Source organism: Dermacentor andersoni, chromosome 3, assembly GCF_023375885.2.
Source record: "Dermacentor andersoni chromosome 3, qqDerAnde1_hic_scaffold, whole genome shotgun sequence".
In the NCBI taxonomy this organism is placed as follows: Eukaryota; Metazoa; Arthropoda; class Arachnida; order Ixodida; family Ixodidae; genus Dermacentor; species Dermacentor andersoni.
Window position 1 is genome coordinate 41968285 of NC_092816.1, and position 23523 is coordinate 41991807.

Here is a 23523-nt window from a genome sequence, read left to right on the forward strand (position 1 = left end):
AAAGTTGGAGGACAGACGACAAGGTTCGCGCTCGCTTTGAAACAGTTGGTCGTCCGTTCTTGCTTTTCTTCGCTTGGTCATGCATCGTGGGTGAGTAAAGATTTAATATGCGTGAATGGAAACATTTTATGAAGATCTTACTTTGAGAACACGCTATTTGCGTAGCCATATCCACGTTTTAGACAAAGCCTTTTACAACACCAGCCAACACGAGCCTCGCAGACACACATACCGTCATTCCCATGACGGCACGGTGCTTCCTTAAGAAACTCCCATAGACGGTGGCGCCAGATTACCCTTTAGGTGTTATAGTGAGGAACTCTATGATCCCCATGATCCCCGACATCCATACGCCAGGCGTCGCAGTAGTCGCGGAATACGAGACTGACGCCATTAAAAGCTCACTTCTCGCCGGTTGTCACCGCACATCACCTAAAAAATGGCGCCCGCGTGGCAAGAAGTTGACCACGCTCGAATAGAAAAACGGTGCGAGCTTGTGCTAACCGGCGCGGAAATATCGAAAAAGATCGAAGAGGAATCTTTCGATGTCTCCGTGTACACTCTTTTTCACCTCAATTTTTTAGAGGTAAGCCATACGTGTCTGACGGCGATGCCCGATGGCATCGCTCGTCTTGTCAACCTCACCCGACTTGCGCTGAATGCGAACCAGCTTTCAAAGTTACCTCCCGATTTGGGCAAACTCCGCAAGCTGAAGTTCCTCGACGTCTCAAGCAACTTTCTCGAGGAACTACCTGTCGAGCTGTCCAACCTCGGAGAACTGCAAAGCTTCAATGTGAGCAACAACCGGCTCACGACGTTCCCCGACGAGTTTGCAAAGCTGACGCGCCTCATTGTGTTCAACTTTTCCAGGAATCAGCTTGAGGAATTTCCCTCATTTCTTTCTGGGGAGACCCGGTTCGAACAACTGTCCGAGCTTATAGCCAACAGCAACCGCATAGAAACGCTGCCGGGCAAGCTATCCAACACCCTGCCGTCGCTCAAATTGTTCGATCTCGCTAGCAACTCTGTGAAGCAGGTTCCAGGCGAAATTGGAGACATAGGCAAGCTTAAGGAGCTCCTCCTGAAGGATAATCCGCTGAGTGACAAGCGCCTGAAGAAGTTGGTCGAACAGTGTCACTACAAGCAAGTCCTAGAATACGTCAAAAGCCACTGTCCGCGAGAGTCGAAAGGCACGGGACAGGACAAGTCCGGTGCGTCCAAGAAAGGAAAGAAGAAAGGAACCAGTGCGCCCGTCGACGTCCAGGAGGTGCGTTCAGTGTCATGTTATTCTTGATAGCAGTAACGCTCTTGTGCAAACGCGTGTTGCTTCGGCTGCTTCGAAAGTTCGTGTGCTGCAGCGCTAGTACATTTCAGTTCTGAATTACGGTGCTAGTAGGTAAAGTCTTGCTGCATACTTCTGGATTGGCAACAGTGGGTACTTGTGACCATTGACAGGATGTCTTGAAATTTGATGCCTGGCTTTACACAACATATAGTAGCTGATTGCAGAAGGAGTGTGGTAAGCTATCCATAACCTGCAACACACCTCCTAATTTTGCGGCGTTCCTTTTTTTTATTGCCACAGGTACACTCAAGCATGTTTGTAACTCGATTAGGCTTACAGGCTTGGCTTGCAGAACTCACGGGTATTGAAATACTTGCATTAATAATTGTTAACAGTGACCAACTTGTACTGTGTGCATGGCATGCATTAAGACATCACCATCAGCTCATTTTTATGTCCACTGCAGGACAAAAGCCTCTCAGAGCAATCTCCAATTACCACTGTCTTGCGCTAACTGATTCCAAGTTGCACATGCAGATTTCCTAATTTCATCACCCCACCTAGTTTTCAGCCATTCTCGACTGCACTTCCCTTCTCTTGGCAACCCATTATGTTACGCTAATGGTCCACCGGTCATCTGCCTTGCACATTACGTGACCTGCCCAGCTCCATTTTTTTCTCTTAACCCATTCGCTGCTGCGCATGTGCGTGCAGGCCATCTGTACTGCACTTTTTTTTTTTTTTCAAAAAGCGAGCGCACATGCCACACGTTCACCTTTCTGTGCGTCATGAGCACCTAAGCAAAATATTTGCTGGACACTTATCAAAATACATTCATTGACATTTGAGAAATATTCACACTTTACTCTGTGAAGTTCTTTCAAGTCACAGGCGTTTCACCGTGTGAAAAATCTTGAAGCACTCAGGCATATGAAGAGCAGCACCACACTTTTCACACTCCCAGCGGCTTTCACATTTTTTTCCTTTAGCCTTATACACCTGGCATTGCCTTGAGGCTGCTCATTGCCGTCGCTATCAAGGAGGATATCCAATGTCTCACGATCGGAGAGAGCACGCCGTCCACTAGCCGCCGCCATTCCTTCTGTCGCCAGACATCATCACGAAAAAACGAAAACATAGAAAAGTGCGTTCAAATGACAGCTCAGTACTGCCACCTATCGGTAATATATCCAAGCATCTTCAGATAAGGTGATAAGTGCTGCAGTCTATCAGCAGCTTCAGGAAATCCTAAAATCAGCAGCTCGGTGATTCACCTGCTCTGGCAGCGAATGAGTTAACATCAACTACAATACTGGCTATCCCATTTGCTCTCTGATCCACACCATTCATGTCTTCGTCTCTTAACATTACACCTAAAGTTTTTTTTTTTTTTTTTTTTTTTTTTTAAATCCATCGCTCTTTGCGTGGTCATTAACTTGTTCCCAGGCTTCTTTGCTAATCTCGGCAAGTTTTTTTGCCACATGTTAGTATCGGTAGAATGCAATGATTGTACAAATTTTTCAACAACGATGGTGTCCTCCTGATCATGATTTGGTAATGTGTGCCTATGCGCTCCAACTTATTCTGTAAATTTCCTTCTGATCACGGTCCTCTGTGAGTAATTGATCTAGACAAATGAACTCCTGGGGAGGTGTTCTGTAGATGTCCACCTAGTGGACATGTCCATTTCCTCTACTGCTGAAGTTCCGACTGGCTGGGCTGGGGTATGTGTGAGGAGGCAGGTGCACCCAGCCAATCATTACTCCATAGCAGACGAAATGGACACGCCCACTAGGTAGACACTTACAGGGTACCTCCCATGCACAAATTCTAGAGGCTGACTGCTGATCATGAATTAATGTTCTTTTGGCAGGCTATCGAACATTACCTTTGTCTACTGCGTATTAATCGTCATCCATACTCTTACACTTCCTTTGCTAAGGACCTCAATAATTTGTTGCAATTCGTCCCTCACCTTGCTAAACAGGACTGTGTCATCTGTAAACCGAAAGTTGTTGAGATATTTGCCGTTGATCTTCACTCCTAATCTTTTCAAGTCTAATAACATGCAGCGAATGGCCTCATTTAGGGCCACTGAAAGTGGCTGCAAAAAGTTATCTAATCAGAGGACCTTTACTGCTCCATCCTTGTAGTCAGGAAGTGGAAGTAATATTGAAAGAAAAGTTAGCCATTTATTTTTGGAAGTTGCTTTGTTGTTGTTGTGTGCTACCACAATAGCACAGCAGTTTAGCAGAGCTGAGAGTTAGTAATGCATGATTCAGTGCAGTGGTAGTGCAAGATAGCGTCTTTATTCCTTTCCTTGTCGTTAAATTTTGTGCACTACCTATGCTGAACCACAATAACCTTCTATTTTATTTACTGTTTTGTCTGCTGATGTTTTCAGGTCCAGAATGCCTTCGAAGTGCTCCAACTGAGTTCCCAGAGCCCCACGGTGATAGTCACCGACGCTGTGCAAGAGGTGAGGCCTTACATCGTCTGCTGCATCATCCGGAACGTCTATCTTGACCGAGACAACCGACTTCGCAAGTTTCTTGCTCTCCAGGTAATATACTTCTTTTGCAAGCTCCCATTTATTGGTACATTTGACCCGTTCTTACTGCACTAAGACACATTTCTCCACTTATATGGAGGCCTCTCAGCATTGAATCTGGAGTAAGCATGCCTGATGCAAATATTCAGCTACTCCCAGAGTAAGTGGAGGAGTCACGCCATTGGAATATTCTGTCATATCCAAGTCACGCTACCAGCTCGAAGGTGGGAGCACCTCTGAGCGTGACGCGATGAATGTGGCGCTCTGAATGAACCAGGCAAATGTGTTCTGAGCAGGCACGTACCCAGGATTTTTTTTTCGGGGGGGCCCAACCCAAGGTGACTTTTCTGTGCAAATGACGGGGGGGGGGGGGGGGGGGGTACCTTTACTAGCACAAATATGAATAGCGCCCAGCATTCGCCATAAAAATGCGTAAACCCACAAAAGAGGAATGAAATCAGGTGTATTTTACAGGTACGCCTGTGCGATACGCCTCTCCCTTACTTGGCAAACAAAGAACCACGTCAAATGGACTCGCGCAGGAAAGAAGCGCAGGAATAACACTGCCAAGAACAAGTACAGAAGCGAACGTGTAACATAAATATTGCTTTAGTAGAATAGAACTTTAAGAAACAGCAGTTGACAACAAAGGCACACGGACTGCGCGGAGTTGTGTTACTCCGCCAGCCAAGCACAGAAGCAAACAAAATCCTCGTCATGCGGCCTTTTCAAAATGGCGTCGTACTTGATACCTCCGGAGCGTCTGCTATTCTTCAAGAGTCTTTTCATCGGCGGAAGCAATGAGGTGTGCAACAGACATGGACAAAATGTATGAAATCTGAGCATTTCACTCTTCAAAATCTGCTGTGCAGTTAATTTCACTGCTGAACCCGTTTTACTCATGAAACTTCACTGCTAACTGAAGTGAAACTTCACAACGAATAGTTGTAGCGAAGCGAGCATGTTATTGCAGTTCAATAATGAATTAGGCATTTTATTTTTGTAGTTACCGCCTTATTTGGGTAACAGAAAAAGTTTGAAGTACGAATTATTTGCAGCCTCGCGGAGGAGCAGTGGCTGGCGGTTATGACAGCGTGGGCGGGCTTCATTGCAGACTTAAGTGGAAGCTTTAGCTCGGGTGCTCCTATCTAAATATATGTAATGTAAAAGGAGAATTCGTTTTTCTCAGCAACCACTACACCAAATTTGACAAGCTTTGTTGCATTTAAAAGAAAAACTTAAACTCCAGTGACCGTTGGCTTCAAATTTTTGCTTGAGATTGTCAATGTTTTATTAAAAATTGGCAAAAATCGAAAATTGTCAGAAAACGAGACTATCAAGTTTGCAACTCTGTCTTTCGGCAACGAGAAATGATATCACAATTCTGTAAATTGCACCTAATAGTACATCTAAAACGTACAAAATTGATATGTTACACATGAATCTAACAAAAATTTAGTAATATGGAAATACAGCTTTTGCAGAACCCTTGTAAATAACGTAACAAATTCACATAAAATATAAAATGACATTAAATTTTTCCGCTTTGAATGGTCTAATGGATGCCGTTTACAGAACTGCCATATCTGTTCTTGATGCAAAGCTATGGATTTGTAAACTTCTTGCTTCTATTTTTTTCAAACTGTCGAATATTTGAAAATCTGTTTAACAAAATTCAGGCCCTTAATCGAAATTCCGCTACCAACAGTCACTATAGTTTACCTGTCTCTCTCAAATCCAACAAACTTTATTAAAATCGGTCCAGGGGCTATCTCAGAAAAATGTTTTTGAGTTTTACATATATTGGAATAGGCCGCGTCGGAGGTGGGCCCAAGCTAAAGCTTCCTCTTAAGTTGTATCCGACTATAGTAGCACTTTTTGAATTAGCTCTGGAAGAAATATGCAGAAATATATATTTGCGGAACAATTACAGTTGTTTTGGATCCCTCGTTTACTACTCTAACAAGTGCCACAACCGACTCGTATTGTTATTCGGGAAGCTACGTAACGATGCGTGCACGCGAGCCGCGTACATCCGTGTATGGCGCAGGAAGCTGCGATTCTACACGTACTGCGCCCACCGCGGAAGGTTAGAAAAACATCTACATAAGCACAGCAGAGAAATGGCAACGTTAAGCGGCTCGAATGATAACTGTAGAAGCGTCATTCAGAACACACGTAATTGTCCTCCACTTCCGGCGGCGTTTTCTCTACTTCCTTTTTAAATAAAAACGTGTTGATCCATAAATATTTTCATAAACAACGGTTACAGTTGTTCATTTTCGCTTTTCCTTCCTGTTTGGCTGTTGCCTTGGCTCTCTTTCCCAGGAGATCGCTTAATTTCTCAAATCCTTGCGACTATTGTTTCCAGTTGGCAATTTCGCACAAAAAGAGCTGTAGAATTACGGAAAAACCAGACGAATTAATGGATGACTGTCATATTGCCTATGAGTTTAAGGGTTCTTGCAGAGATCGATGATGGATGCTGTCTCGCGTCATTTTATTTTCCACCTTATCTAACCCATATCACGGGTATATTGTTCCGAGGATCTGTCAGCGTCGCGGCGAGCCGTCGCTCGAGGAAATAATGGAACAAAAAGAAAAGTTAAAGGCAATTGGTATTTTCTCTGGCCGCAACTCGCTCCACGTGCACACAGACCAGCTGACCACGAACTGAATCCCTTTCCTGGCCTCTGGATCAATCTAAACGAGGAAGGTTGAATATACGAAGCAACAACGATGGGCGTGACCTTTGAATAGACGGTGACAATTGAATGCATCTCGAGTTAATCGCGCGGGCACTGAATTGATGAGGAAACTGGCCATCACATCCCAGGAGACGCCGATAACTGCCGCCATACAAAAGGAGTAAGAAAGGCAGCAAAATGTTGACCGCCGAATAGCTGTCAAGCCTCAACATTGATTTGGCGGCGCTTTAAGAATGTGTGTGAGAAATAGTGACGTGGGCGGGGAGGGGGGGGGGTGTATGCGTCTTAATTTCGGGGGGGCCCGGGCCCCCCCGGGCCCCCCCTTGGGTACGTGCCTGGTTCTGAGCACTTAATTTCGACCACCTGAATGTAAACAGACCCACAAGAGTCCTGTAGAATGCTACCAGGTGAACTCGCATTTACGAATGAATCAAATGAGCTTTTCATAACCTTGCTCTGTTATTAATCTATAATAATATTTTTGCATCCACAGCAACTAGCAGTAATTTTTCTGTTATTGTCGTCAGTGATGGTTCTCCTACCAGTGTCGCCAACCAACCCTGCCTTGCATCAGCCAACTCTACTGCGTACTTGCAAATTTTCTTATCTTGCCGCTTCATATAATCTTCTGCCACTCTGTTCCATGTTTGCTTGCCCTCTGTGCCAATTTTGTTGTTGTAATAATTCACCAGTTATTTGCTCTATTACTTGACATTCCCAACTCCCCTTCCTAAGCTATCAGTTACCTGCATTTCCACTCTTATCAATTCCTGTCTATTAAAGGGGCACTGAAACACTTAACGAACATGGTAAGACAGTGCTTCCCTTCCGTAGGCACGTGAGCCAATATATTATTCCGCAGCTTACAATAGGGGATCTACATTCTAGCATAATAAACTGCTTGCTCTTTCCTGTCGCTCTCCAAGCCCTTGCTTTTCTTCCACCTTAGGATGTCAGCGATGAGTTACATGAAGTGCGACAACCCGTAGATGCTGGTCACTGAGTACGCACTTCCAAATCTTCCAGGAAACAGTGAAGCAACAGTTGTTAACGCATCCCGCCTGCCCTGCCGTTCTTCCTTTGTTGCCTTGAGTGCTTTAGTCAAAACGTCAGCCTCCAAATATTAGCATACGTGCACCACAGCAAGAAAAGGAACAAACGCAGTGATATGCAGAGCAGTGCTATCAGTGCCAACCCAGCTGAGAGGAACCAGTAAGTTGAGGGATAATCGGGGCAAGTGAACATTGCATCCTGCAAATCTCTGTTCATATTTGGTCCTTCTAAAAATTTCTTCGGGAACACATTTGTTTGCGGCATCGCATTCATCACAGTGTCTTGCCCAGTTTCTAGAAAAGGTGTTTCAACACCCCCTTTTGCATGACCCCCATAATTCTCTTGACCATCACTCATTCTGCAGTGCTGAACTTCAACTTTCTCAGTCATTGTGCCAGTTTTGATCCTATAAATTATTACTTGGTACTTTTGGGTGATTCTTTTGAATTCTTTGACATTGAAGCCAAGGTTTCATATGTGGTTCAGGTTTGGTTGAGATTTTGAGGAGTGAATCTAAATTAATACCAGTGTTCATAAGATTTGCATGGATCGCCAAGCCAGATTTCATTTTTTCTTTTTTTTTTTTTTTTTTACATAAAGGAGTGAAATATCGAAAATGGATTCGGTCAATTACATGTTGAGAGAAGTTAAGGTGCAAGTTCAATGCCCTTAGGCTTATCTTTATTTTCTTTTATGTTTTCCAACTTTCCAGAACAAATTACACGATACAATTTGTGTGAAGCGATCCGAGGCTACGATAGCTACTCACGACCTTACGAAAATAACTGGGAATGTCTACTACGATGCCATTGAGCCTGACAAGCTAAAGGTGAGCCATCCTGAACGTTAGCTTTGCATTACTTGTACTCCATTGAGGCATTACACTTTACTATTTTGAGCTTCTGGTTTGAAAACACTCTTGCACATAATTACGTATTACTTCAGCATAGTATTCCAACAGTATCTACCCTTGGCAAACGTTGATACACAGCTGTTTGATGCATGCGCTCCTGTCAATGAGGTTCTTGAAATGGCCTGTCAAATATTGGAGTGCTAAAGCTTCTTTTCGTGCATTGCTTTTTAGTGTGTCTCATACCATTGTGACCATGGTTGCAGCGCTGTAGCTTCATGTGTTGCATTTTTGGGCAGTGATAGGTTTTAACATATGCTATACTGGTTTTGCAATTCTGTGCTTGGGGTAAGAGAACACTGCAGTAGTAACAATTCAGTACCCACTTTGCTATCAAACTGAACAGCACAGAATGAAATTTTGTTTTGACAGTGAACAGTTGAAAATATATGGACGACGGTTTCTATTTGCAAGAAGCCAAGTGGAACTGTAATTCTATAATAGTATCTCCACTCACTGAAACACTATATCAAACTGTCCTTCATCTAGTTCTGTCTTACTCTAATGCGCTGGGTGGCTGCAAGTTGTTCAAAATCTACAGTCTTACTATGCAAAGCGTATCCCTCTGCAACTTCAGCTTTTTCATGTTTTGTCACAAATCAGTCGGCACACAAATGCAGCGTTACAGATGTTCAATAATGTGTCACTCATTGTGTGTTGTGACAGCTTATACCACTGGGAAGAAAGCAGGAGGTGAGCGGCAAAGAGCTGTATCGGCAGATGACGGAGGAAGCAGATGCCCTGCGCAAGGAGAAGAAGCGAAGCACCTACCCGGGAATATACAAGTGAGTGTGCATAGCGGTGAATCTCTATTTGCGTCTTAACCCTTTAAAAGGGCTCTGAACCACCCCTCAAGCTTGGTAAAAAAAAACATAATCTGCCAGTAGCATACGCTACTGTGAATATCTCAGCCAAGTTTTGCTGTAGTTTGCGGTGCGTGGAGCTCGCAAGTGGATTGTGAAGTCACCTTTCTCTCAAACGCTCTCTTTTCAACAGAGGGCCCTGTCCTCACTCTCTTCTGGACACTTTATTTTGTCATTGGACGCTCTATTTCATCATTGTTGTATGTATTGCATTGGACTCTGAGCTGTATTATTTTGCACCCTCCTATGAGCTGTAATATGTTAGCTGGGCAGGTTCCACCTGTTTCGTTTAATGGTTCTAGTTGCACTAATATGTTTGCTTTGTATTATCCACTTTGTGTTCTTGTGTGCTGCGCGGCTTCATTCGTGCCACAAAACTGCAATTGTATAACAAAAAATTGCTCACCTGCATGGTCCTTCATGACCGCAGTACACTGTACGTAAATAAAATAAAAAATTCCCTTAAACGGCTGCTATTGGCCGATGGCTGACATCACGCTGCGGTCGGCTACATGGTGTAGGTATCATGCCCGGCGTGGTGTGCCGCCACGAGTCAACTGACTAAGCACACTGCAGCTCACTGAGGACAAACGTGTCTGACTTATGTTTAGCGTGTTGTAGGTACAAAGGTGGAAGTCATGGAGTCTACGTTAACATCCAAAGTGAAATTTGAACTGCGCACCACGGTGACATTCAGAAGGCTGAGTGTCGTGTGCACACCCCACTGCGCCGTAGCCTTCGCAGTGTAAAGCATTGAAGAAGGAACGGGAGCACAGCAGAGGCCATGTTTGATTGCCAATAACTCCGCTTCTGCTGAACACGTTGAAGTACTTTTTGCGGCAGAATATTTCTGAAATAGCCCAGTTTCACTTCAAAGTGCCTTTCTCCACTTCAATAAAACGTGGTTCAGGGCCCCTTTAAGGTAGAGTGTGAACCATGGGATTATGTCAGCAATATGGAAGGAAACTCGCACCCACACAAAAATATGTACCTTTAGTGATGAGCTCACTCAGACATGCCAGAATCACACCCAGTTTGGTGGCTCACTCGTACTTGCACTCACCACAAATCTAACCTTGCCAAGCCCATTTGTGCTCGAACTCGTGTGCATTGGGAGTAGTGCATGCTTATTCCGATTCGTAGCTCATGCACACATACTTAGGCTCACTCACACTCAAGAAATCACTGAATTATTCAGGCTCATGGAAGCATGTGTCCACCCTCTCAGGCTGCTTTTGGATACGCAGAATCAGACTCAGAATTTGGCATGGCATATTATGTATTATGGACTCATAAGAAATTAATATTATATGTGGGTCAGGCTTATTTGAACTCGTCTGGAATTGGTGTAACCCGATCAAGCGTTGCATATAGTAGTGATAATGCCAAGATAAGCAATTATATTATGAATGGCACTTTTGAATGAGAATACTGAGTTTTAAGTTTGAATTAGAAAATTACACTTCTTCAGTAGTGAAATGGTTACTTGTGGCATAAGGCATGGTAAACTGGGAAAGCTGCAAGAATGAAGTGCGACGACAAGACCCAGGCATTTATGTACCAGCTCACCGTTGCATCACAGGCTTTGACAGTGTTGACTAAGTCTAGTTAAATGTACATCAGTGAAGGACTGCATTGAGTTATAAAGGGATCAAGGACTCGACCTAGCACTTTTCAAGAATATTTTCCTGTACCAAGACATCCAAAACGCAGAAAAATGCTTTTAAATTAGTGATGTCACACTAATGTGCCAGAGCTGAGGTCTTCACACAAAATTAAAAAAAAAAAGTTTGGCTTCCATTTTTTCACGTAATCAACCAACCTTTTCCCAAAATATGAATCTAAATAGGGTTTGGAAAGACTACTTGAACAATCTCAACTGATTTATTGTTGGTTGTTAGTGTCATTTTAAGAGCTTTTTAGGCCATTATCTTAACCATTTCTGTTTACCCCTGGGTTGTAAAATCGGATAATGTAGGCAAAGTGTGTTATAATGGGGCACTCATAAAAGCACATTTGGGTTGTTTGTGGAGGCACTGGTACGTGGTGTTATATTAGTTATGCATACACTCCTTGCTTATTTCTTGTGTTGGACAGGTTGGAAATGGTTCACGCTAAACAGAGTTTATGTGTCCAGGTACTTGTACCTGCTCAAGGACAAGGCCCTGTACCCTTTCCTGAGAGATGAATCGAAGCTGGTCATCTCCTTCCCACCAATGACAAACAGCGACGGAACGAGGGTATGTCGACGTGTTTACCTCATTGACTTGTTTTTCATAACTTACCTTGCTTTGCTTACCATAGAAAAAACATATAGCCTTTGCCCTTCCTGTTCTAGCAGCTGTGAAAGCTGAAAACGCTATGCCTGGGCTACTGCTTGACTGGTTGAAGTTTGTTACATACAAGATAAAAAGTGAAATCTTCATGAGTGCCAGGTGCATATTTTTCTTTTCCGGACTCCATATTTCCGAAAATCTACAAAAATCAAAATTGGAAGGGAGGGGGGATGCTGAAGAAACATGTTTAGCTCCACAGTGAATACAGATCTAGCGGTCATGTGATCTTCATCTGATAGGCATTCAAAGTGAACAAATTTGCAATGTTAATTTGTAGTTTAAATAAAATACTGCTTGCCTTCTTTATACAACTCCTACGAAACTCTTACTCACAATATACAGTGGCGGTATCTACAGTCAATGACTGGTTTTTTAGATGCCCAATTGTTTGGACATGCCTCATAATTCGGACACCTTCGTGGCACCGCCATGTACTCCATAGAGCCAATGTATAAAGGACGCCTGAAATTTCAGATGCTGAAACCCTCCTCCATCCGATCCTTCCGACTTCTTGCCATGACCGCAGGTCAGAAACAGCATTAATTGAAGCCACCCAAGGAGGTTTTAAAAATTGCTGGAGTGGACCTGCTCTTAAAGGGGATGGGACACCAAATTTTGAGGCTATAAAAAGCATGTTGTAGGCTGCTTCCGTATGCAAGGACACCCAGAACGAGGTATTGGACGCTGCAAACATTTCAAAATAATTTGAATTCAGCTCCAAAAAGTCATTAAAAACTCCTTCTCGTGGTCGAGACCCATCGCTAGCGCGGCAGTTATGACGTCACAGAGGAGGAACGAAAATATTGACGTCATAGCACGCTAGCACAAATACGTGACGTATGATGAGTAGGGATGAACTGCCGATTACGGAGCCTGCTGAGCCGAGCGACCGAGCATAGCCTCCACTATGACAGAGCTACAGGCATATAGAAATCCTTTCTGCAGACCCCCATGCGACGGCGGTTTTGCTCGCGAACGGCGAGATTTCCTAGCCGTAGAGAGGACGCGCCCGGGACCCATTTGTGCGGCAGCCGTACGGCGAAGCGGCCAATCAGCGACCGAGGAGTGGTCACTCTGGCACCGACGGCAGCCTCACCGCCTCTGATCGTTCGGCGCCGCCGATATCGTCGCTAGGCCTTTTCCAGTTCACTTCAAAGCTAAAGCTTGCGGCGCTTCGGAATGAATTCACCAACTCTCACAAGCCGCAATATTTTCTAACCGTTGTTGTCACTCTTCGCAATAATTATAATAATCACGACATGCACTTCGAATCGCCAGTTGTTTACCTCTGCTGGGAGAGCACGCGTACGCGCGAGCAGACGACGCAGCATCGTTTTATGTCACTATTTTTTGTGGCCCACGTGACCAAGCCATGTTGCGTTTCCTCCTCTGTGACGCCATAGCATCCCCCGGAGCCCAGAAACCGAAACCGAAATCACTCAGTATAATAATGCTATTATTAAATTATTTATCAGATATATATGAATCCCGCTGTGTGTATCGTGCTCCCTGAAGCATGACGCAACGATTGAATCAACAAACGCATGAACGAAAATTTTGATGTCTCCACCCCTTTAAAAGTGAAGCCGGACCGTTGCCATCTTACCATAGGCACGAAAAAAATGTCAGCAAATACCGGGAATATACGAAGCGTTTTCTTCCCACTCCATGCTATTTAGGATGGTTAATTTAGCCATGCAGATATAATTCAACGTCTTTCTTTCTGTTACTGGTTTTAGAAGGAAGCCTAAATGTCTTTTTGAATCTTATGGTGGATCATATCAATATGCAGCCAAAGGTAACATTTTAGGCAAGGACTTCCAGCTTTTATTTTCAAATTAGCCTAGCATTTGCAATAACTGACCAAAATGACGTGAGCTGTGAGCAGATTTAAGCTGTCACGGCACTCTTTCAGAGTAGAAGTATAGGCAAACTCTAGCTTCACCTGTGCTGGTAAGAAACCTCAAGGGCTGCCACTCCAGCAATTTTTCTTTAAAACCTCCTTGAAGCCGCCATCGCTGCCATTTTATGATCTCACGCACTGATCCGCAGGCAGCAGTACAATTTAGGCCTAGCTGCTTCGACGTTCGCTATCAAGCTTTCTGCTGTTCGATACCATATCTTTTATTTAAGGGATTCGCCGCTCTCTGCAATCGCGCCGACTTCGCCTTCGTCATCTTCGCCGATGGTGTCGGATCACAGAAAACGCGGCAAAGGTCTGAAACATTGCATAATGCTCGTTTCCAAAAGTAAGCATTGCCCCAATACAGCGGTGTTATGCAGTCTAGCATATGCAAAGTATTGCAGTGCAGGATACTAAGAGAGCGAAGAAGCTATGTCATGGGACATAAAACGTGTTCCTTAATTACACATGCGTGCTCCTGCAGTCTTCTGTCACAACACGAGCACGGAGACCCCGAATAATGGTACTGATAGGCCATAAAAGCTATTTCGGAAATTGCTGTGGCGATTTGAGCCTTTGCAGGCACTTAAAGGCATGCATTCGTTTTTTGGTACTGCCCGATTTTCCATACGTTTTTGTGGTCTCATGGAGTTGGAGAAATCGGACATTGATGTATACCTTAGATGCTCTACACAGGATGTTTATGAAATTGGGATGGCTGCTGCTTTTAGTGCACAGGTAGAATTGCAGACTTGCTGCTTCAGTTTTTCTGGAAGTTCTCAGATTTTTGCAATTTTTGTACAGAAAGGATTGATGGCATATGTTTAAAAAAAGTAATTCCTCCCAGTAGTCCCTATAATTTATCCCTTTTTTTTTTTTACACCAAACGGACTTCTTCCAAACAGCTCCCAGTCATGCAGGAAATTGCTTTTCGCATCTTCGAACAGAATTTCACACTGGCTGACAGAATAAATGCAAGGATGAGCGCTGTACAAAGCTGTCTTCTGTCTGTCCATGTTCAAAGTCGTACTGCTTTTTAACAATAAACATAAACCAAAGTGCAACAAAACAGACTGGAGGGCTAGTTGGTATTGCATGTTAATAGTTTTTAGTGCAAAGAAACGCATGACACAAGAAAAAATCGCTATCTCCTTTGTGCTTTCTCTCATGTCATGTGTTTCTTTGTGCTAAAAACCATTAACAATAACCCAAAATGCCCAACTTTCAGGCTTTTTAAATATAGAGCAGTCATCCTGCAGACTTGTACGATTTAAATTTGATGTGATGCATCGTGTGGGTGTACTAGGTGCACACGTAGTCTTATTAGGTGCCATCTAGAGACTGCTAATAAATTATTACTAGGGGTGTGCGAATATCAGAAATTTCTAATACGAATTGAATATGATACATTTATTTGAAAAGCAACTGTTTGGTATTTTTGAGTATTCATAACCAACCAAATTGTTTAACAACAACCGGCCGTTAAACTCTTCTTACTCTTCTCTATCTGCGAAACAAAGTATCACAAAGTATCAGAAGTGAAACAACCTAGAAAGTTCTCTAAGGAATGCAGAAACAAACTGATAATGCAAGTTTTGCTTTAGGTTTCATGATGGAAGCCTACATAAAAACCTACAGTTTCGCTTGTAGTCTATTATTTAATGGTTTTGTCACTCTAGTCTTGCAGCATAAATATTTTTTATACTATGACCGGTTGTTTTCCTTCATCTGTCATCTTTTGCTGCACCCTACGTTTCGGTACAGTAAGTAATACCAACTAGCCCACCTATCCATCCTATTGCAGTCCTGCAGCTTTGCCAAGGTTTTTACAGTGGTATTGTGAGACAGCAGTTAGGTCAAAGGTTGCTTCAGCCTCATGAGGTGATGAGTATGCACAGATGAGGAACATGACTTGCACTCGCAGCGGTCACAATACATATCACTCAATTGTATGACCAATTCAGCCAAAGTGAAATTTTGTTGTAGTTGGCCTGTAATTTCCCTCCATGGTGCAGTTAATGTAATGACTGTCCTGCCTTAGCTGATGTATGGTGTTCTCTCCCAACCAGATCTGTGAGCAGACGCGGGATGTGTTTGCGGAAGTGACCGGCAACAACCTTCCGTTCTGCAAGAAGGTGATGGACGCCCTGTTAGCCGAAAGCCTTCAGCTCGGCCTAGGTAACGAGGAGACTCTCTCAGAGGCGGGAAGTACTGGTGACAGTGGCGCCAACACACATAGGCTTCAGTTGGAGAAGGTCAAAGTAGTGGACAAGGACGGAAACCTGCGTGTTGTGTACCCTTCCAAGACAGACCTCGCCTGCCCGGGAATCGTTGTCGAGCAGCGGTCCGAGTGAAGTCGATCACGCATTTTTTGGGGGAGGGGCGGGGGGCTTTACTGCTGCTGTTCCAGAAATGGACTGGTGTGACGTTCCTGGTGCCCTGTGGGCATCTGGCTATTAAAAATGATAGCAAGCAAAACAGAGGTTCACTGAAAGCTCAAGTCTTATTAAAATGATAACAGTGGTCAAACAAGGGCTGTCGCTGGAGCTGCGACGAGGGTGCTTCTCTATGGACATTCCTTGCCCAAACCATGTTAAAAATTGGGATTTTTAAAGGGACACTAGAGGAAAATATTAAGTGGAGTTACATCAACGGATTATTCGTCTAGAAGTCTATCACAGTTTTTATTGTGCCAATGCGTGACCTTGGTGTGTTTGGAATCGCTACCACCCTTGCTCCTCAATGAACCTTTCCCAGAAATGCACAAGTACCGTTAGTGCCGGCCGCACTGCTGATAGTTAGGCACAAGGCATTGTTGGAAAAGGGTCCATTTCTGAAAAGTCCACTTGAATCACCTGTGCCAAAACAGATGAGTTGAATTAATCCCCACATGACCTCCCTCTCTGCTGCTCTCTCTAAATCAGCCAGTGCTGATTTCACAGGAGGTACCGTGGTCCAAAATAGATGGCACCACATTAACTTTCCATTTTTTTCCATTTTCTCATTTACAAAAGCACTGTTCTTGATATGAGTGATGAGTTCATTATTACACAAGCCTAATTTTTCTATCTAGCTCAAGTTAACATTTTCTTTTAGCACCCCTTTAAAGATTTTGCTGGCTCATCATAGTGCTACATGCAGACTGAAGAAAGATCGCAATGCCTGAGGCCAAAAGAACATGGTTGTATTGTCCGTGGCATGAGATTCGGGATTTTTGCGCCGACGGGGAGAGGAAAGAGAGGATTGGATGTTTTGGGTGACTTATGCTTTTGGTGTACAGCCATGATGTCAGGGTGTGTAGCAGAGGTTAGGAAGGTGGGCAGGGTGAAGTGGGACCGTGGGTGGGTGAAGTGGGTGAAGTAGCACCAGAGTAGCGCTTCAGTGCTAGAACATTTCCTGGAATTTTCATAGTTCCTGTAACACCCACCAAACAAAAAGAAATCAGGTTGGTGCGGGCTGCAGGCATCCCCAGAAATGGTGGCTAGGCTACTGCACGGAATGCTGAAAGTTACATGGCAGTGCTTGGCTGTCTGCAGTTCCAAAAACAAACATCTTTGCAGCGAAAGCCATAGTATGCTGCCTTTCAATATACAGGAGAACCTTGTTGATAGTTTCCTGTTTGTTGTGTTTGCCCAGCTTTTACGCCCTGAAGCGCAGGTCCTGTTTAGTTCCCACAGCATGGTGTGCATTAGCTTTTTTAGCATGGTGTGTATTAGCATTTTATGTTTCCCTTCGTGGTTGTTATGTCCAAAAACTACAGCAGCCCACCACTGACATCGTCAGCGGGGCTTATGTTAACTGCCACGTGGCTTTTGATACCTTGTACAATTACTGAGACACGCACGGCTGCATCGAAACTGAAAAAGTGGCCGTTATTATCGAGCATTTGACACACACGCAACATAAAAATTGCAAGCTTCATTTTGTGTGATTCATGGCTACGAATGCTCATAGAAAGTCTTTAACATTCACTCTAACTGCTAGGCAGCAACAGTGAGTTTTATATAGTAGGCTTTTAACTGTTTGCTAGCTTCAAATAAAGTTGTGTGTGATGATAGCTGTTTGCCTCATCTGTAGTGCTGCCACAGCATTACCAGATGTTACGTTTTTCTGGATCACTTTTCTCATAGTCCCCCTAAGAATCTAAACGGGGTTCTACAGTACTTATATGTAGCATTCAGCAGCGCTGTAAGCCAGGTTCACTGGCACATTATTTTTCTATTTAATTGTAGAGCACAGCTCTTAGGCACTTTTTGCTGCGTTGAGCATGGGCATAACCGAGCAATTGAACACAACCAAGGATTAAGGAGTGAATGCGGAGCGTAGCAAGGGATGAAAGACGGCGATAGCAAAGAGAGCCCAAGGAAGAAGGCAGAGGAGGAGGGTGCAGCATAACCGTGAGACGAAACGCCGAGAAGGGTATGGCGAAAGCGTGAGAAGAAAAGCATAGTTAGACGCAAGATGTGTTCTGCGGCGACGATCGCTACGAGGTGGCACCAGAGTAGCGCTTGTCATCTGTTCACCGGTGACTCCATTGATAAGGCATGTGACGAGCACGTCCACCGATGCCATGTATGGAAACAAAGCGCTGCATGAACGGAAGTCTGTCTGCTGCAGCTGCTGTGAATCACGCCCACACACTGCCTCTTGTGATCTCCCGATTAGCGAGGCAGTCGCACCACACTTCGTTCCGTTTGCAACATGCCGCACGTGACACGTTGTCCATGCCAGCCAATATATCGCGAAACGAACATTCAAATTTCGCATTAGGGAGTATTATAATCGTTGGTTAATTCTTTTATTATGGATTTTATGCAAAGTAAAAAGAGAAACTGAACCACTTCTGTCTGCTTTTTGTACTGTACAGATACCTTAATGTTTCTTTGTATATTCTAAGATATAGAACAAGAAAGTCCAGCATGAGAACTATCATCATAGTTGTACCTATATAGCTGAGTGGAGAAGCCTGCATTTGAAATTTCTGGTGTCATCTTCTCCACAGTGCTGCCAGGTCACGTTTACAAGTTCTGTCTATATGTGATGCCCGCTTTTTTATGGGATTAATACACACTAGTTTTAATACAAGCAATGAATGTCTCAAGCTTGTGTGTATTCCGGCTGTCAAAAGTAGTATTTCATGGTGACTGGGCCAGAATATTGGTTATACTGTGCTCACAAAATGAAATGTGACAGGAAAACTGCATAGAACTCTCTATACATGGAATCACTCGATAGTACCATGTCCACCTGCTGTGGTTGCTTAGTGGCTCTGGTGTTGGGCTGCTAAGCACGAGGTTGCGGGATCGAATTCCAGCCATGGGGGCGAAATGCAAAAACACCCATGTGCTTAGATTTAGGTGCTCATTAAAGAAACCAGGTGGCACATATTATTCCGGAATGGCGTGTCTCATAATCAGATTGTGGTTTTGGCACGTAAAATCCCTTAATTTAATTTTTAATAGTACCACATCCTGTCATAATGAATTGCTAAAGGTGGCACGAACTCTGATCCAAGTGCACGATTTGAAATTACGCCGACGTCACAAGAACTGCAGACACTGGTAACAAAAGTATGCATATTAGTTTGCAGTAAATTGATGTATTTCATTCTGTGAGCACTGTAAGTGGCTTGGGCAGCGCAATGCAAATTTGCTTAGAAAGGCATGGGTCAGGCAGAAATGGACATGCATTTCACTTTTTGGCATCAGTGGAAGTACCTGCCTTAAACTTTAAGTACGCTGAAAGATAGGATGCTTCTTTCACAGAGTGACAGCCTTAAAGAAAGATCAGAAGTTGTGCTTTTCAGCATAGTGGTGACACTGTCTGGAAAAGGAATGACACTGATCACTAATTCAAGAATTATGGGTTGAATGTTGGCAGATGTACAAACAATTTTTGAAACTGCATAGGCACATTGAACACAAACAAGCTGCTCACACTCATTGTCTGAGAAGTGTTTCAGGAAAACCGCTTCCTTCCTCCATTAAAAGTTGTCTGCCTGCACAATTTACGGTGTGTCGAACCACATTTGCCATGCCAAAGACTGTGGAGGACAGGCAGTGATGCCATTTAGACTTGCAATAGCTTCAGATTTTTAGTCATTCAAAAGATAGTTGGATCAAATTTTCAGTTAAGTTAAACTTCATTGCAGCCACTATAGCTGCTAAATGAAGGCATTTTCTGCAGCTTACGACATATAAAGCAGGCCTTATGCATATTTCCCTTGACACTAGCTGATTGCAGTAATTAAATTCATTCTTGGTTTCTGTGGAATATACCTGCCATGGCAGTTCTGCATGATGCTTTTATTGGTTCTTTGCTGTGTATAATTTTAGCTCTTCTGGGCCCATATCTACGCAAGTCTTGTTTTGTAAATGCCTTTTGCGACTGGCCATTGACACAGTGCTTGTAACCACACCAATCGCAATCCTGAGTGGCAGGAAACTCCAACACCATCCAATCAAGAAATTCTTTTTAAGACCAACTGCAATGAAATGTCAGACTGTGTAGTAAGTTTAGTTTCAGATAGTCTATTATATAGCGCTACTTCCACTAGCAATTTGTTGACTAAAGCACAAGTGGGTGCATCACAAAGACATTTCATTCTCTTTCTTTTTTTTTTTAAGTATTCGTATCAAAACTGTCTAAAGGTTTGCTGGAAATTATGCAGAACCTAGACCATTGAGAACTTCTGTGGCTTTTGGGCATGGCCTCCAAGATTGCGGCACCGACGACATGCTGAAAATCTGCTAACCTCCATATGTACTTGTCACCTGTTTACACGAGACAATTAGACAGTTACCAGCCTTGCAGCATTGCCAATATTGATTAAATGGTGCATTCTGAGCACTTATAATCAGTTTAGCCAAAGTGAACTTTCAGTGCAGTTGACTTTCAAGTAAGAGACGTCTTTTGTATAAAGGCTCTGTTGTACACATCATTTGTATTGCGGAAAGGGTAGACGGAAAGACACCAGGGGCTGCTTTCTTAAATGGTCGCTTTTGGGATTATACATTCAACTATGCGAGATTTTGCACGACTAGCACCAAACACGTTGGCATCTGTGAGTGACAGTATTCTCGGCACAGAGCCTAGGATACTATTACCTGTGTATGCTGATGCTTCCAGTGAGCATCACGACAAGTGATCATCCAAGAGCACCACCTCAGGGATAGGTGCTTTTTCATGCGTACTTAATTGTTTGCCATTCCTTGAATCAGTGTAAAAAGTGAGTAGAGCTGGAATAAGAAAAATGGTGCGTTTGCAGAAGGCTATGGTAATGGCACAACCACGTGGCTGCTAAATATTCCTTTCTGTATGCACTGGGCGATCAAGATTGTTGTGGTATTTCTTCAAAGCCAAAATGCAATTGCCCTTTTGCAAGTGGAACAACTTGTGTTGAACTAAGAAAGGCAGCTGATCTGCATGTTTTGCATTGATGAGGGCTTTGAAATGGACTACTGCTTTTACTGAACTGTGAAAAAGTGAACCTTAATTTATTGAATGTTTTAGAGTGCCACTCATCTTTGTTCTTGCGAAGCACTGTTGATTGAAGAAATAAAAATGAAACACTTGCATTGTACTGCTTTTGAAAGTAATTTATTACTGTAATATTTATGAAGGGCTGCAGTATGTACGAGGACTGTGTCGTCGTGTTATATCCACTTTACCCAAGGTGGGCCAAAAGTGGCAGCAGCTTTTACTGGCTCCGATGCTCTGTTCATGCGATTAACATTCTTTGCCTACTTCAGGCACATTGAGTATATCTATCTAGCCTCTTACACCAAACCAGTGGCCCAAGTTCTCTAATAAATTGAGCCACTAGGTATGTGGTCATGATACCGTCATGGTTGTTGCAATGGTGACATTCCATCATCGTCATCAGACTCTTATCATGCAGTCATCGCACCTGTTACGCCAACCCAGTGACCCAAGTTGTCTACCAGCTTGTGTCACTAGGGGCGCCCTGTGGCTAACGACTCGGCGCGGCCTAGGCCAATCGCGTAAGGCGAAACTGAACACACATTTCGAACAGTGGCCTCCAATTGTGCCCCAGGTACTTGCTCATCATAATACCATCATGGTTGTTGCATAGTCACCCCAGCTTCATCATGCCATCATATGTACAGTCGCTGACGGACATGGCATGACGGACCATGTCATGGTCTTTCATGCCATGTCAAGGTCCCATTGTCCTTGTGTCGCTATACCATTGTCATCATTTGGGAATCGGCAACCCTTTGTCATCAGGCTGTCGCCATCATGCTGCCTTCATCATTCTATCATTGGCTTGGTCATGGCCAATCCTGGAAAGTAAGTGTCATAACAAAGAGGGCCGATACCAAAGACAGTACGTCATTAAGAAGCCAACAAGCAAAGACACTAAGGACAACACAGGGGAAGTTACTTGTACTTACTAATTGAAATAAAGAAATAAATTAATGGAACTGAAAGTGGATGAAAAACAACTTGCCGCAGGTGGGGAACGATCCCACGTCTTCGCTTTACGCGTGTAATGCCCTACCAATTGAGCTACCGCCGGCACCGTCTTCTCATCCACTTTCTGGGGTATTTATGTGTTACTATTAGAACTAACCCTGGGAGTGTTAGCCTGTGCCACCACTCACAAACCTTGGTGGCAGATGTGGAACATCCTTTCTGCCACAGGCGTCTCGAGTATGTGATCTTTTTGGGTGAAGGCAACTGGTCGAACCCACACGTGCTACCTGAAGGCATCAATGTTGCCGGATTCGAGACCCTCGTTATGTAATGAACGAGAAGAAAGGGGGCTAACCGAGCAGCCCAATTTTTATTATTCATATTAAGAAGCCAACAAACAGACACCAAGGACAACACAGGGAAAATCACTTGCACTTACTAGTTGAAATAAATTATAAATTAATGGAATTGAGAATAGCTGAAAAAACAACTTGCTGCAGGTGGGGAATGATCCCACGTCTTCACATTACACGAAGACGTGGGATCATATTTTTGTCAACGTGAGTTGTTTTTTATTCACTTTCAATTACATATTTATTTTTTTTTATTTCAATTAGTAAGTACAAGTAATTTCCCCTGTGTTGTCCTTGGTGCTTTAGTTTGTTGACTTCTTAGTGATATGAATAATAAAAATCGGGCCTCTCGTTTAACCCCCTCTCGTTCATTACATAACGAGGGTCTCGAATCTGGCAACAGTGATGCCTTCAGGTAGCACATGTGGTTTTATTGACCAGTTGCCTTCACCCAAAAAGATCACGTACTCGTGACGCCTGCGGCAGAAAGGATATTCCACATCCGCCACCAAGGTTTGCGAGTGGTGGCACTGGCTAACACTCCCAGGGTTAGTTCTAGTAGCAACACATAAATACCCCAGAAAGTGGACGGGAAGACGGTGCCGGTGGTAGCACAAATGTTAGAGTATCGCACGCATGATGCAAAGACGTGGGATCGTTCCCCACCTGCGGCAAGTTGCTTTTTCATTCACTTTCAGTTCCATTAATGCATAATTTCTTTATTTCAATTAGTAAGTACAAGTAATTTCCCCTGTGTTGTCCTTGGTGTCTGTTTGTTGGCTTCTTAATATGAATAATAAAAATCGTGCCTTTCGGTTAACCTTCTTTCTTCCGAGACAGTATGTGTCGCATATAGCCGAAGTAATAGAACTTTCAGAATGACCGCTGCAAATTCTAAGTAAAGGTGTCTTCAGCAATACGATGTGTCACTACATTGTTTGATTGCTAATCACATTAATATGAAGTCATTGCAAGATAGGTTCTGCCAGCATTTTAATGTGTCAGCATTCTTTAGGTACTTCACGCACTTTCTGGGAGCTGTAATATCTAGTGTGCTTGCATAACCATTTTTCTGCTTATCTGTGTCACTAGCTAGTCAGTGGTTGATTGGGTAGCGCATTG

The 23523-nt window shown here is 43.6% G+C and overlaps 1 protein-coding gene across 1 annotated transcript; it reads left to right on the forward strand.

Annotated features, from left to right (window-relative positions):
* The first annotated feature begins 396 nt into the window (after nucleotides 1-396).
* LOC126516918 (leucine-rich repeat-containing protein 47-like) lies at nucleotides 397-21191 on the forward strand. The gene is made up of 6 exons (XM_055064365.2): nucleotides 397-1267; nucleotides 3690-3848; nucleotides 8310-8426; nucleotides 9174-9292; nucleotides 11508-11610; nucleotides 15679-21191. Exons 1-6 carry the CDS (start codon nucleotides 440-442, stop codon nucleotides 15961-15963), a joined length of 1611 nt encoding a protein of 536 aa, XP_054920340.1. The 5' UTR covers nucleotides 397-439; the 3' UTR covers nucleotides 15964-21191.
* The last annotated feature ends 2332 nt before the right edge of the window (nucleotides 21192-23523 follow it).